The following is a 15474-nucleotide window of genomic DNA, read 5'->3' as shown; positions in this document are numbered from 1 at the left end:
TGCCCATTGTATTCATGTCAGTGCCGTGGGGGAGGAGAGGGGGATCTATTACTGTGTGTGTGAGTTTGTGTGTCTGTGTGTGTGTGTGTGGGGGGGGAAATCTATTCATGTGATGTGTGTGTGTGAGAATCTATTCATGTGATGTGTGTATGTGTGTGAGACTGTGTGTGTGGGGGAAGAATCTATTCATGTGATGTGTGTGTGTGAGAATCTGTCACAAACCGTGCTAGAGACCTCCGGCTGAGACCCCTGCATCTCCCCATGCGCTTATGTCATTGCGCCTTGCTGAGTCGCCGGCCACTCCTGTCGGTGGAATCCAGAGTGAGGCCTATGCCTGAAGGTGGTTTCCTGCATCCCCGCTGTTGCCTAGGTGTCCCAGCCACACTTCCATGCACTTCAGTGTGTCAGACCACCGGATCATGGGCGCGGCCATCTTGGATCAAGTCAGGTGGCCCAGATCCATCCAGTCAGCAACACTCTCCAGTTGCTCCAGCCAATCAGCATCCGACCAGGGGTATAAAAGACCTGTATACTCCTGCTTCCAATCCAGCACACTCCATCTCGGAGTCCTATTCAAAGTGCTTCACCCAATCCAGCACACTCCATCCCGGAGTCCTATTCAAAGTGCTTCACCCAATCCAGTATACTCCATTCCGGAGTCTGACTCAAGTTCATTTCCCAGTCCTGCATACTCCATCCAGGAGTCATATTCAATTACCCTCCAGTATTCAACGTATCTTCAAGTTCTACAGCATTCAAACTTACAGTTCTTCTCCGCAGTACCCCCTGAACCTCAGAGACTTTTTACCTTTTGTTTTACAGTGTCTACAGTTGTGCATCCCTGCACTAAGGACTATATTTACCATCTCTCATTAGTTCTCATTTAACTGTATGCAACGGAATTATATTAAACCATCTAAATTCCAACTTTCTCCTGGTCCTGGTGTCTCTGTACCACAACCCAGCTCGGGTCCACCCTTTCCAATACCTCGAGCCGTGACACTATTCATGTGATGTGTGTATGTGTGTGAGACTGTGTGTGTGTGGGGGGGGATCTATTCATGTGATGTGTGTAAGAGTGTGACACTGTGTGTGGGGGGAATCTAGTCATGTGATGTGTGGGGGGGATCTATTAATGTCAATGTGGCAGGGCAGAGATCTATTAATGTCAGTGGGGGAGCTAGGGTGTCAGCTTATAGGAATATATACGCCCATAGGTGGAGCTAGACACGTCCCCGTTGGGTGGAGCAGACCACGCACCCATAACAGCACATTCTACAGCCATCTGCAATCTCCCTCAAAGTCATTTTCAAAAGTAGGTAAGAATGGCACCATCGCAGCCACCCCTTTGTATTGTGGATCTACAGTACACAGATCAGCTTCAAAATGTAACCTATGGTAGATTGGAACTATTGAGAGTAATACAGTGAGATGCTTGAAGAGACAGTATTACAGAACAAATTTAGAAAGTAGCAACATAATTACCTTATATAATAATTCTTTAGTGTGCCAAAATAAAGCAAATTGGCAAATGAACATGTAACCTTAAAACTGCCCATACTTAATATGACTAGTATAGGGGGATACATACTGTATTATAGACATAATTTTGCATCCTACACTCAGGGCAGTGAACATACATCCCCTTTTCTCCCTTTATCGGTCAGGGCCTGCTTCGCCCATTTGTCGTGGTGAAGCAGGCCCCTGCATCGGCGACATTTATTAATATCTATGGGGGAGATTAAATTCCGTGGGAGTTAAACAGCACTGGGAAGTTGGCCCCGGAGCTATTAAACTCAGCACGCTGTTAAGGCGACTAAGTGATTTCTTCTTGCACCCTCCAAAGGGTGCGAGGAGAAATCAGATTAAAGTGCTGGCCGTTAGGCTGTCTGCCAGTTTAGCGCATGCTAACAGCTTCGCAACAGGCAGATTGGTCGGAGAATGCCGGTTCTCAGGACTAAACACACAGGTGTAAGTCGCGAGAACCGACATTCTCCAACTTAACTCGCATTAGTTGGACTAAGCAGCGTGCTAAATTGAAGAACTCTGGAACCAACTTCCCGGCACTATTCGACTCCCTCTGAATTGAATCGCCCCCCCTATGTTGCAGAAGAGGGAGAGGTGTTAATTTGCCTTTCCAGCGAATTGCGCTTTCCCTCTTTCGCCGGGACCGCTGTCACTGACCGGCGCTTGCATGCATACTGCCCAATCGCCAGTCAGATTCTTTCCAGCGGCACCCGCAATGTTATAGAAAAAAAACTTTATTGTTTTTTTTAATGCACAATCTCTGGCTGACGGGACAGCGAGGGTCAGTGCTATGCATGCGGTAATGACAGCTGCAGCTGTCGGAACGGTCAGTGCTACGGACTTTCATACATTTGCCTGTACATCGGCGCCCTATCTTGAACATAGGAGTGCCAATAATGAGAGGGACGCATAGCGTTATTCTGATCGCTCCCCTGCATTACTACATGCAGGGAAGCGGTAACTGCAGCACTTAACGTGCGCAGTTACCGTTTTCCTTCCTGTTGCTCCTTATTATATCTTCCCCACTATACAGGTCATGAACAAACCTACTGATTACCACGTTATTGACCATCTGCTTGCTCTGGTTTACACTCCTTTGTTATTTACCATAACCTCTAGGCCACAACCCCATCTGCTGAATTCCAAAAAACTTTATACAGTTAAATAAAAATGGCAGAATAATTTTGGAAGGATGATAACAGATTATAAAAGACAAAAATATTGTCCATCTAGTAAATTGCAGGCTCTGCCAGCAAATTTTGTATGATCTGTATAAGAGTTTTATAAAGCCCTGTCAATTATTTACATTTATCTTCAAGGGGGCATAAAAAATAGGGGTGTATGTACCTGGCTTCCTGGAAAGGAGGAGATTGCCTTTCACTCATTATACCAACTATAATTTGAAAATCATAATTTTAATTTAAAAACTACTTCCAATAAGGTGTAAAGTCTTTTTATTTTGCTTCACTTTTTATGTTTTTCATAATTTCATCCATTAATATGCAAGAAGTTAGTTCATCGTATACACCAGGCTGCTTTCTGCAGCAATTATCTCCGTTAATTGAGATATTCGCTGTCTGGAGAAGCACTTCAGCTTCCGAGAGGCATAAATGTAATAAAATGCAATCTCGTTTTCTGTGTAAGTGACTCTGAAATAAGCCAGACATCATCACTGCCAAGCATTAGACTAATTAATGGATCGTCCATTTATAAATTGCTTTTTTATAGCCTAGAATTAGAAAGCCTTAGAAAGAATTATACAATTGTTTTTTATTGCTCGCTTAATGAGAACAAGGTGGAAGCTACATGTGTACATAATATATACTGGATAACGCAGCTTCGCAGAGTCCTGTAGTTCACAAAGATATCGGAAAAACTAAAATGTCCAAGCATTAAATAATAAATTCACAACTATTTTAATGGCCATTTGCATGCTTGTCATTGTGCAATTTCTATGAGTAAACAGTAATGATATTTCTTTCAACACCCGGTAGAATCAGTGGTAAGCATTATTCGGATTACAGCCATATACCATACAGAGCCACAATAAATGTCTTCAGCAAAATCCTCCAAATCACAAGAATAGAGAATAAACTATCAAAACCTCTATAACAAAGCCCGGGAAGGTCAAGGAGAGAAGAAGATTCCCCTACAGGTGTTCAGGGCTCAGCCTGGTAGTTTGGGATCCCCATTAAGCAAGACCCATTTCTTCCTCAATGCTTTCCAGCGCTCATCCTAACCCACTACTCTATGCTCCTTCCTCACTATCTAGCCCATCTGTTTCACCCCTGTTTGTCTGACCCTCCCCTTTAGAATGTAAGCTCTCACGAGCAGGGCCCTCTTCCCTCACGTGCTTCTCCTTCCCTTACTTTTACTTTATTGACACCCTGTTGTCTTGTGTGCTCATTTGTTTCTGTACTTTGTAAGGCACTGCGGAACCCTTATGGCGCCATATAAATAAAGGATAATAATAATAAGCAAGTGTCACACCTGGAAAAAAGGACATTTGTCCGAAATGCGTTGGTGCTGTTATGTGCACATTTATCACCTATTTTAGGTGAGTGGATTGTTTGGAACCTTCACACATCATAAATATATTTACAGATTCTCATCATTATGTACCTACATGGACTGATGACGAGAAAGTGAAAACACATACAAATCATACTTGCCTACCCTCCCGATTTGGTCGGGAGCCTCCCGAAAATCGGGTGCCGCTCCCGACCTCCCGGGAAGGCAGGCAAGTCTCCCGGAACCAGCCGCAGCCATCCCGCAACCCCCCGTTGGCGGCCACATAGTATGCAGCCCGGGGGATCAGATAACGCGATTCGCGTTAAAACGCGTCATCGAAGCCCCGCCCCCCGCAGTACAGTGTCTGTATTACGGGCTCTGCACAGCGGGGGGCGGGGCCATGATGACGTTTTGAGCCGCCACGCCCCCCGCTCCGCCCACCTGATGTGTAAAGAGCGTGGTCCAGGCTGTCCCCTCCCGGAAGGGACAGCCTAAAGGTAGGCAAGTCTGATACAAATTAAATCTTGACACTAACTGCAAAATATGCAAATGTATCAAATACAGTTGGAAAGTGAGACAGTAATCTGCACTCAGGGCAAAGCAGCTATTTTGTAAACTTATAATATGGAGAATGCAGTTACATCACTAGGAATACAGCCTATCAATTTACTCGAGCCAGTGACATCACTAGGTATCCAGCCTATCAATTTACTAGAGCCAGTAACATCACTGTACACAGGGTCAGGGGTGTGCCCAGGCACACCCTAATGTCAGACATCAGTGTCAGTGAGTCAACTAAAAGCGGTGAATTGTGCATGTAATATATCAAATAGGCCCCCCAGTACTATTTAGCATAATATGGTCATAGTGAAGGGAAGTGACCAAGTTGTGTGGATTCAGGGCCGGACTGCCCATCTGGCAAATGCCAGAAGGGTCGAGGGCCCGGTCTGGTGTCAAACCCCAGCCGAGCAAATCCGCCTCCGGCGCTCTGCTGGGCCAGGGATACTGAAAGACAGGGGCGTTCCGCGAGGCCAGGTCCCCGTGACTCGCAGCATGCTCCCTGTGAGACGAGACAACGCCCCTTTTGCGGGCATGTGCGCAGGGGGACTGCCAAGGCTGCTTAGTCCCTCCATTCCCTCCCTGTGTGGATTGATAGTGATATTATAATATGGAGGGAGATCATGTGAGACATAATATGGGGGGAGATTCTGGGACATGACGTTATGAGGGGGGGGATTGAGGACAAGAAGATGGACATGTCATTCGGTAGATTATGTCAAATTCACCATGCTGACATGAGTATGGCGACCTGGTCTTAATGTAGTCAGTGGACATGGCGACATGTTCATCATGTCGGCACTGATGAAATGTTGACCTGGTCACAATGTTTTAGCAGAAGTCTAACCCGAACGTTAACCCTAATCCTAGGACTAATGCTAACACTTATGTTGTTGACATTTTAAGGATCATAATAGCCAACATTCTGGTGTTGACATTGGCAACGTCAATTTAATGACTGCATACCCTAAACATGTCCCTTGGTATATATCTCTTAGATTTCCCTGGGTGCACACCCTAATGAAATGTGCTGCACATGTCAATGCTAGAAAGATGGCCTATCAATTTATCAGAGCCAGTGATATAACTAGGAATGCAGCCAATCAATTTACTAGAGCCAGTAACATCACTAGGAATGCAGCCAGTTTACTAGAGCCAGTGACATCACTAGGAAAACAGCCTATCAATTTATTAGAGCCAGTGACATCACTAGGAATGCAGCCAATCAGTTTATTAGAAGCCGTGACATCACTATGGATGCTGCTGCATGATTCACTGGGAACCAGGATCAGCCCACCAATTGTCAGGCTGCATTCTCATGATTATTATGCAGCGCACAAAGTTGCTCTCTTTACTATGTATAAATGGCTGGTGCTCCTTAAGCAACAATCCCATTCTGTTATACATTCCAAATTGGGAAATTTCCACTAATCTGTGTGGTTCATGCTTCCTTACCGAGTACATAACTATAGCTACCCACAGGTATATCTTGCAAGTGACATACAGGTTTATTATAAAGTTTATCACAACTAAAACATATATGACATGATCAATTTTCTTACCCAAAGATAAACATGAATATATTCAATAGAGTGGCATCCCGAAATTCCTGATAAAATATTACTCCTGTGATGACAAATAAAAAACAGAATAAATCCCATCTGGGCTCATTTTATATAGGTTTTATGTTTTATTTAGTGTATACAGTGTTGCATTTAAAACAGGTCAAATATCTCAATGTCAAGATAAATTGGAACGTATAACTACTGAGCTCCGCCTTCTCCTTCTAAAAACCAATTAACTTAAAATTAAATTCGTTTTTATTCAGCCCAATACCCCGACTTTAGAGCACAATAGCAATGGAGTACCTACTGAGAGCACAACAGCAATGCAGTACCTACTGAGAGCACAACAGCAATTGAGTACCTACTGAGAGCACAACAGCAATGGAGTACCTACTGAGAGCACAACAGCAATGGAGTACCTACTGAGAGCACAACAGCAATGGAGTACCTACTGAGAGCACAACAGCAATGGAGTACCTACTGAGAGCACAACAGCAATGGAGTACCTACTGAGAGCACAACAGCAATGGAGTACCTACTGAGAGCACAACAGCAATGGAGTACCTACTGAGAGCACAACAGCAATGGAGTACCTACTGAGAGCACAACAACAATGGAGTACCTACTGAGAGCATAACAGCAGTGGGGTACTTACTGAAAGCATTACAGCAATGGAGTACTACTGAGAGCATTACAGCAATGGAGTACCTACTTAGAGCACAACAATGAGAGCGCCAAAAGCTTTTAGTGTAAATATAGCTACGCTATACTCCATCTTGGGAGCCCTGCAAATGCTGGGTCTCTGCATCAGGAGAGAGGAAGGCACCCACAACAAGTAATCACGCTTTGGGAGCAGAGGTGTCACCAGGTGCCATGTATCACTCGGGTGCACCGAAGGCAGGTACGCAAATGGGCGTGACCTGGTGTCCACACCCCCTGATGCTCAGTTTTGAGGGAGTGGCAGCATGTCACACACCCATTGTCGTCACGCTGGGGGGCTTGTCCAGCTCTATGGGAGCAGATGGAAAGCCCCCAGTCTCTCCAACCACAGTGCTCTCAGCGCTGCTTGGTGACACCACAATAGCAGAGCGACTCTGCTATTTTGGTGTAACCCACTCGGATGGTGTCACCCGGCGCGAGGCCGCACCCCCCTAGTGATGCCACTTTTTGGGAGTAACAGAGTTCCACAAAGGGGCGTGGATTGGGGGGAGGGTACAGGTTAGTTGTACCTGGAGAAGTTAAATATAATGAACAAACTTCAAGTTATGTGGCCCTTTAACTACAAGCAGAGCTATATCAGCAGGATGAATGGCAAACTACCATTATGCTGTGAAAGTCCCGATACCTTTGGTACCAGATGGCAAATACGTAGTGTAGAACAGAGTCCCGGCTCAGGTCTTCTCGCCAAGTTCAGATCTAAAAATCGGATCTTAAGATCTGGCTTCCTGTTAGTCTAATGGGCTGCATACATCAGCGATGGATTGTCGTAATTCCCAGATCCCCAAGCCCCGGGGTCAGGGCATTGGTAAATCCAATATGTTGGATTTCCCCGATATGCCAATCTCGACCTAAATATGATTGGGATTGGCAAATCAGGGATTTTGAACATGTACAATTTCCCAGATTCCACCAACAGATCAGAGATCACTGATGGCTGCCGCTCGGCGTTTCCAACTGGCAGTTCCGGTCGGATTGGGGAAACGATTATCTGATCACAATAAACTAATTTCATAACCTAAACACCATTTCTTTTACTTAATAAAAACAAACTGAAATCTTAACACATATCAAGTCAGTAATTAAAAGCCTCAGGCCAAAAACCTAAGTAGAGAAACAAACAAATAAACACGCAAAAATCATGAAAGTGCTACAGGAAATATTGACTTTAGGCAGGTAATAAGTCTTTTCTTGTAGCTGTCACTACCCCAGTATATTATTCCAATACAACACTGCTGAGATAATAGACGTGCATTTCTCCCAATCAATACAACCAGCTAGAACAGTTTCAGACAGATTTCATAATGTAACATTTTAAAAGCACAATAAAATGTTTTATTATATGTTTTAGCAGCTGTGATCTAATCGATGATTACCTGCAAGTATAGCGCTCGTTGTAAAAAATACAAAGTTAATTGGCACCACTTCAGTCGCATTGTAAAGTTTCATTGCTTGATTTAGGAACCTAGGAACAGAAAAATAATGAAAATAATATTGTAGTCACATCACAAGCAAGAGGCGCTGTAAGATTTAAGATTTACCAGCATCATAAATATTTACAGAGAGCAGTATTCTGCCGAACCTAGAACTACTTTATAACCTACTCAGAAAGACGGATTAAGTAAACAGCTACCCCTCTGAGAGCGTACACACGACACAAACAATAGGAAAAATGAAAACAATTTAAAATTAATCCCTGAAAAGCGCCTGCAATGGGTGCGAATAACGATCGCAATTACATTTCATTCTCTCTGCTTATTGTGAGAAATAACAATTTCCTTTACTGATGAAACACACACACAAAGAGCATCATGATTAGATAGATTATATATTGGGCTCCAATGTTATTTTAGGAGCAGGAAACCAGAATATGGATAGGTTCTAAATATTTATTGACTACCAATATTTCTTATTAGTGTCTCAGCTTCCCCAGCCATGACCGCCAATTTATGGCACTGAGGCCCTGATTCAGAGCTGGACGCTCTGACAGAGCGCTCGCTCTGAATCAGGGCCGTCCCTCTGAATTTAAGAGCGGCCTCCAGGCCGCTCGCATAGCTGTGGGTGACCACCCACAACTATAGCGAGCGGCCAAAATGATGGTCACGATGGTCAAGACCATCGCGACCATCGGGCTTGCGACGAGACCCTTGTGGTAGGGTCTCGTTGCCGCAAGCCCTGGTGTGCTTTTGGCTCTTATCAGAGCCAAAAGCACTCCCACTGACATCACTAGTGATGTCAGTGATCGGTTGCTATGACATCACTAGTGATGTCAGTGGGGCCGGCCCCAGACGGTAGCCGTTCCCATGGGAACACCTCCGTCTGGGCAACCACGCCCCCGGCACGCCCACCAAAGGGGGCATGCTGTCAATCACCATCGACAGCACGCCCCCTTTGGTGCGAGACCCATAGCGACGGCTTGGCCGTCGTTATTCGGGTCTCACGCATGCACACGACGGAGCCGGCTCCGTCGTGCGCATGCGCACTTGGCCAACATCGACCCGCTTGCGAGCGCTCAGCACTCGCGAGCGGGTCTGAATCAGGCCCTGAATCCTCGAAAAAGATTACAGCAGACAACTGGTCAGCATCCAGTCTCATACCGTGGGGGATTTGCATCAAAGCTTGGAGGGAGATAAAATGGATGGGTATAAAATGACAGACGCTGTGTTTGAAATTTGACAGACGCTGATTGGGTTGTACTTTCTCTCTCTCCAAGCTTTGATACATCTCCCCCTGTATACGCATAAATGATATTTTGTAGATGCCACACAAAACATCACCGTTTCCGCATTTAACAACAGGCGATGCAGAGTGGAGGGTACGCCCATATACGAGCTTGTCTTGTGTGTTTTCATACTACACATTCTACCGTTCCCCAGTATGTGCAAGTGCTGCAGTCCTACGCTATTCAGTCACATTTCTACTTGCAACTGGCTTGTAAGGGGGCATCCTCAGGTAGGCGAACTTCAGAAAGGGCGCAGCGACATAGTTGCGCACCAGGAAGAGTTGGACGGAAGCATAAATACGCCCTTTGCTACGGGGCATCATTTGCACCTTAGTATAGAGCTTATGCAAGTGTGCCCTGGTGATGAGGAGGAGTAGTATCGAATTAAGCATACAGATAGGGGGCAGGTGAACTGCAAAGGGGAGTACCATTCTGCAGATGGACGAATATCCGCATTTAGGGGCTAATTCAGCATTACTGAACTCATAATAACCCATTCTGCCCATGTGCAGAACGGGTCCTGTGTGATCGCATGCAGCCCCTGCCATGCCTCTGCCTGATTGAAGCATGTAGGGGGGGGGTGCGGGGACGGCAGGCGTTCCCGGGAAACGGGGGTTGATGGTCCATATTTCTGGGAGTGGCAGAGTCCACAGACTCAGTTTCCTGGTCTCGCAAGCCTGCGTAAGCTGAGGTCTAATTAGCTGGCTGGCGTCTCGGCGCCGTCCACCATCGCGACAGGTCATCCCAGCCTGCGACCTTAGTCGCAGTGCTGGGATTGCAAACGCAGCAGGGGGCAGTATACACCTCCTGCTTGCATGCAGCTTTGCAATTCTGTCCACTACTGAATCAGCTCGGTACATGCAATTTGGGAATGAATTACGGCTGACTTTAGGGTTCAACTCTGCATCAGCCCCTTTAGACATCATACTTATGAAATTTAGGGGGTTGATATATTAAGCAATGAAAGAAAGTGGAGATGGGCAACTTCTCCAATGGTCCTCATCGCAACCAATCAGCTTCTACCTATCATTTTATAGAATGCACTTGATAAATGCTCCCTGGAAACTGATCGGTTGCTATGAACAACATCGCCACACTTTTACTGCTGCATACATCAACCCCTTGTTCTCTGTGACCAGCTTGCGATCGCCGGTGGAGTCGTGTACAGACTGCAGCTTGGGACTACGCTCCTCTTCAGGCTGTGGCACCTACTCTGACTCTGGGTCAGCGTCCTATCCACGCAGGATTCACCACCTATGTAAGTGATCATCTTACAGTGGATATGTAATGTAGATGCCTATTGACAATAGAAGATGCTCTAAACGTGATACCCAAGGCTGCTTCTTTGGTCACTTCCTTATCCCATCTGGCTGCAACACTCATGGCCCCGGCTCCTACCACAACTAATTGTACTAAAGAGCTGACAAAATAAAGCAGATTTATGTGGCCTTCCAGACAATCAAAGTAGTGGGTGCTGGTAGTGTGGGAGGGGTGTGTCTGGGTGATGGTAGTGTAGGAGAGGGGTGTCTGGGTGATGGTAGTGCAGTAGGGGGGTGCCTGGGTGATGGTAGTGCAGTAGGGGGGTGCCTGGGTAATGGTAGTGTAGGAGGGGGGTGTCTGAGTGATGGTAGTGTAGGAGGGGTGTGTCTGGGTGATGGTAGTGTAGGAGGGGGGTGCCTGGGTGATGTTAGTGCAGTAGGGGGGTGTCTGGGTGCTGGTACTGTAGGAGGGGGGTGCCTGGGTGATGGTAGTACAGTAGGGTGGTGCCTGGGTGCTGGTAGTGTAGGAGGGGTGTGTCTGGGTGATGGTAGTGTAGGAGGGGGGTGTCTGGGTGATGGTAGTGCAGTAGGGGGGTGTCTGGGTGCTGGTACTGTAGGAGGGGGGTGTCTGGGTGATGGTAGTGCAGTAGGGGGAGTGTCTGGGTGATGGTAGTATAGGAGGGGATGCCTGGGTGATGGTAGTGTATGAGAAGAGTGTCTGGGTGTTGGTAATGTATGGGGGAATATCTGAGTGGTGTTAGGGTGATGATAGTAAATAAAGGGGTATGTCTGGGTGCTGCTATGGTGTTGGTATTGAATAAGGGGTTGTCTGGGTTCAGCAGATATATTAGTAGTTTATGACGCGGGTGCTGCAGGGGTGCTGATAGTGAATGATGAGGGTTGTGTCTGGACTGTGTGTTGGTGATGAATGGAAGAGGGTAATTGGGTGCTGCTGGGGTCTGGGTATATACAGTATGTGTGGTAATATATATATGCCTGTGTGTATATTATATATAAATATATATATTACAACTTTTATTGATAGGGGCCCCCATGTATTTGTTGCCCAGGGGCCCCCGCAGGCCTTAATCTAGCCCTGGGTATTATATAGAAAGTAGTTTTTATCGATTTCCAAAACATACCGGGGATGCATAAAACAAGAATAGGGGGATATGAAATAAGTACACCCCCATGTATGTTGTCAAACATATTTCTTTGTATTAAAAGTCTACTATATATTAATTGTAAGGGGCGAGCATTGTATAAAAATCCTATTTCATTTCTTGGTGTCCAACCAACATTGCTTAAGCTTCCAGCAGCTCCCTTCTTATTTATCAACAAGTGATGTGGGATGTTAATAACAAACAGATGCGCACTTTGAAGTGGCGTTTCATGTGTTGCTTTTATTTGACTCAGCAAGAAGACGTGTCCTGCAACTAGGTTTTTTTTTTCATTCCAAAAGTCCTTTATTTGTATAGCGCCGTACTTCAACAATCAGTAAAAGAATTTGACATTTATACGAGTAATTAAGCATGAAGCCGCATCGACGTCTGTAATGAAGATTAATTATACTGTATTACAGTTTCCAGCGGTTATATTAATTATTTTAAAATTCAATAAGCAGGAAACAATGAGCACCGGCCGCACTGAAGTTCACGGTGTTATGGTTACACAGACGCCGTGGTCATTAAAATTCTGTGCTTGAAAGTCCTGTCTAGCCAAAATCAAGACAAATCTGTCACACGGAAGGACAAGCTCCCTGCTAAATGAAGCATCACTTACTTGACCTGAAAGATGCAGGACGCGATCATTACCACGGCCATGACGTAGAATATAGCGTACGTCAGTTGCATAGAGCCCTTCAAAGTCATGGCTATCATGCCAGCTACAGCTTTTACTGAAATCACCGCCACAGAAGCTGCAAGGAGGGAGAGAGAGAGAGAGAAATGGTTTAATGCATTAATTATAGATCACCGAGCTCATCTGGATTGTGTGAGATACTCCAAGCAAAAAGACGACATCACAAACAGAGCCTGGTCTATGTATGCATCAGAGTTCCTCTTACATCCGGCACTAAACAGGAAAACATGGTTGGTGCAGAGCCTGCGGATCTCGTCAGACACATGTTTATGCGATGTGTAGCCATGTAAATGCAGGGATCGTGCCCTCCTGGGGGGGTGGAGCGTAAATGGAATACAAATTAATCTACTTTATCCCTTGAAATTGAGCTTACTGCTTTCTCTCGTTAGTGTATGTATTGCTAATGGTGCAGAGATCCCCCATACTCTGCTATTACACTCCAGATTTTAAGGATATCCGTGCTTGAGTTCATATGGTTAAATTAAATTGACTTAGGTACTAATTAAGTCACCTGTGCACAAGCATGGATATCACTTAAAATATGGACTGTAATGGTGGAGATTGGGAACCTCTGTAATGGTAAATATGCATAAAGATGTAGCAGAATGGCCTTGGATGATAGGTAATTTGGGGGAGATTTATCAAAACTTGGAGAGAGATAAAGTACAAACCAATCAGTTCCTAACTGTCAGTATACAGGCTGTGTGTGAAAAATTGCAGTTAGGAGCACATTGGTTGGTACATTATCTCTCTCCAAACTTTGATAAATCTCTGTCACTTATCTAGAGCAGTGATGGGCAACAGGGGGCATTAATGCCGCATGTGCCCTCCTCCCCAAGCTTTTACCTGCGGCCCCTGACTCCTTCCTGCTTTATGATGAGACCTGTGTGTTCTAGCTTGCAACACTAGTATAAAATACTGGCTAATGTTATTACAGATAGGGTTCTCTGATATTATAGAGCCCGATTCTAAATTGCACATAATGCAGTCACAATTCAGGACGCCTGCAGCCATCACAAGTCCTATGTAGACGCATCTTTGATTTGCAACTCTCCAACCCTGTAACTATGAGGGTCGATGTCATCATGATTAACAGAATTTACCCCTAACCCATGCTACTGTACTGTAGGTGTGGGAGTTATGACAGAAAACGACGTGCACACGCATGACTCAGTAAGTACACGCACACAGGTTTCTCTTCTGTGTAAACGCCCCCTTGCCACCCAGTAATGCTCATTCAGCCGTCACAGAGAAAAGACAAAGTTATGCACAAGTCAGAATCTTTTCGGAAAAGCTTAAAGATGTGTATGCAGCCCAGCGACGCTTTGCGCAATTTACGTAATTTATTTATTTTTTTAATAAAAATTGCTAGATGTAGCCACATTTAGACAGACGTGGAACCCAAACCAGGCACTAAGGGTAATATGCGGCCTTTATAAAGGTCAGGAAGCTGTCCGTACTGTCACTGAAGTTCATCAGGTTACCTATCACGGATCTAGAGCTTATAAGGGGGGCATGAAAACAAATTATGTAATAACGTTCTACAGTAAACTACAAGGAACAATGTCATCTGAGCACAATAACTACGCAGGGTATATACTGCAGAACAGTACATTATTAATAAGAATAAGATAACTTAAGAAAATAAACCCAGGAGCTACGCTGAAATCGAATTACAGTAAGCAGAGCAGCTCCTCGTGTCTCGTATACACTGCACACACATCATTGGTATATGGTAATTTTATAGCTTAATAATGCAAGTCCTCACTTGATATTTTCATTACCCCCTTTCCACTTGAATTACCAACAGAAGATTAATTAGACATTTATTAAACATAGTCATTATTACAAATATTAATGAAAGACAATAGTAATGTAATTAGGGCAAAGTAAATTGTTCGCTTAAGGTGGAATCACAGGTCATAAATCACTGGAGCTCTAAGGGTAACTTACCACTTCACTGGGCCAGTCTTTGCATATATGCGAGAGGGTAAGTCGGTCCCATACTTGCCTACTGTCCTAAAATTTTGAGAAAATTACCAAATTTCGGGGAGTTCCCCTGGACCCCCAGGAGACTTGGCCACCCTCCCGTATCTCACCCGCTTCCTTAAAGAGGATGTGACTATAATTATGCAAATCACATCACAAACCCTTTGTACATGACCCTTTAACCTCCTTTCCAAAATCTCCTTGAGGGGAGGTCCACACTGTTGTGCAGGACCATTGTATCATCGTGACCCCACCCCCGTTATAGAGCAAGGGAAGGATCTACAAATCAAGTGATCAAACACCGACCACCAAGTGAAACGGACAGGATCCGGGATGTTGCCTACTCTCCCAGGACGCCGGGGAACTCCCTGAAAATTCACGACTCTCCTGGAATGTAGGCATGTATGTCCGTAGCACACAAACACTGGGTTTATACCCTGCGATGTAGAGTTGAGCTAGGACGCAGCCCCCTCCCAAATCTAAATCTGTCTGCGCATTATACATTTTTCTTTCTTCCAACAGTGAACAGCAGTTTTGCTTTGTTCAAACTTGGACCTTCTAGCCGGATTTACTCCTGCCTCTAAATAATGCATCATATGCAGAATATGGGGTCTTGCACAATCTAGCAGTGTGGATGGAAACCAAGGCAGGCTCACAAAACAAACACAGATTTTCTGATCTCCAGAAACTATTTAGAATCAGAAAAACAAACATTAAAACAGATGTCTCCAAGTAAGAGTTTGATTTAAACAAATGGTAATGAAAA

At 45.0% G+C, this 15474-nt stretch overlaps 1 protein-coding gene across 2 annotated transcripts in view; it reads right to left on the bottom strand.

The window, feature by feature from the left end:
- The window catches only part of NIPAL2 (NIPA like domain containing 2), a 109279-nt gene that overhangs the window by 15557 nt on the left and 78248 nt on the right, over window positions 1-15474 (bottom strand). The window contains exons 7-9 of one of the 2 annotated variants that reach the window (XM_088442614.1): window positions 12642-12777; window positions 8255-8343; window positions 6159-6222 (exon numbers count right to left, since the gene is read on the bottom strand). In XM_088442614.1, the coding sequence (XP_088298740.1) occupies window positions 6159-6222; window positions 8255-8343; window positions 12642-12777 (289 nt within the window). The remainder of the gene's footprint in view (window positions 1-6158; window positions 6223-8254; window positions 8344-12641; window positions 12778-15474) is intronic. The other variant, XR_015869377.1, reaches the window with a different exon arrangement.

The sequence above is a fragment of the Taudactylus pleione genome, unplaced genomic scaffold (genome assembly GCF_031769625.1).
Source record: "Taudactylus pleione unplaced genomic scaffold, aTauple2 ptg000314l, whole genome shotgun sequence".
Taxonomy (NCBI): Eukaryota; Metazoa; Chordata; class Amphibia; order Anura; family Myobatrachidae; genus Taudactylus; species Taudactylus pleione.
This window is presented reverse-complemented; position numbering and strand designations above follow the sequence as displayed.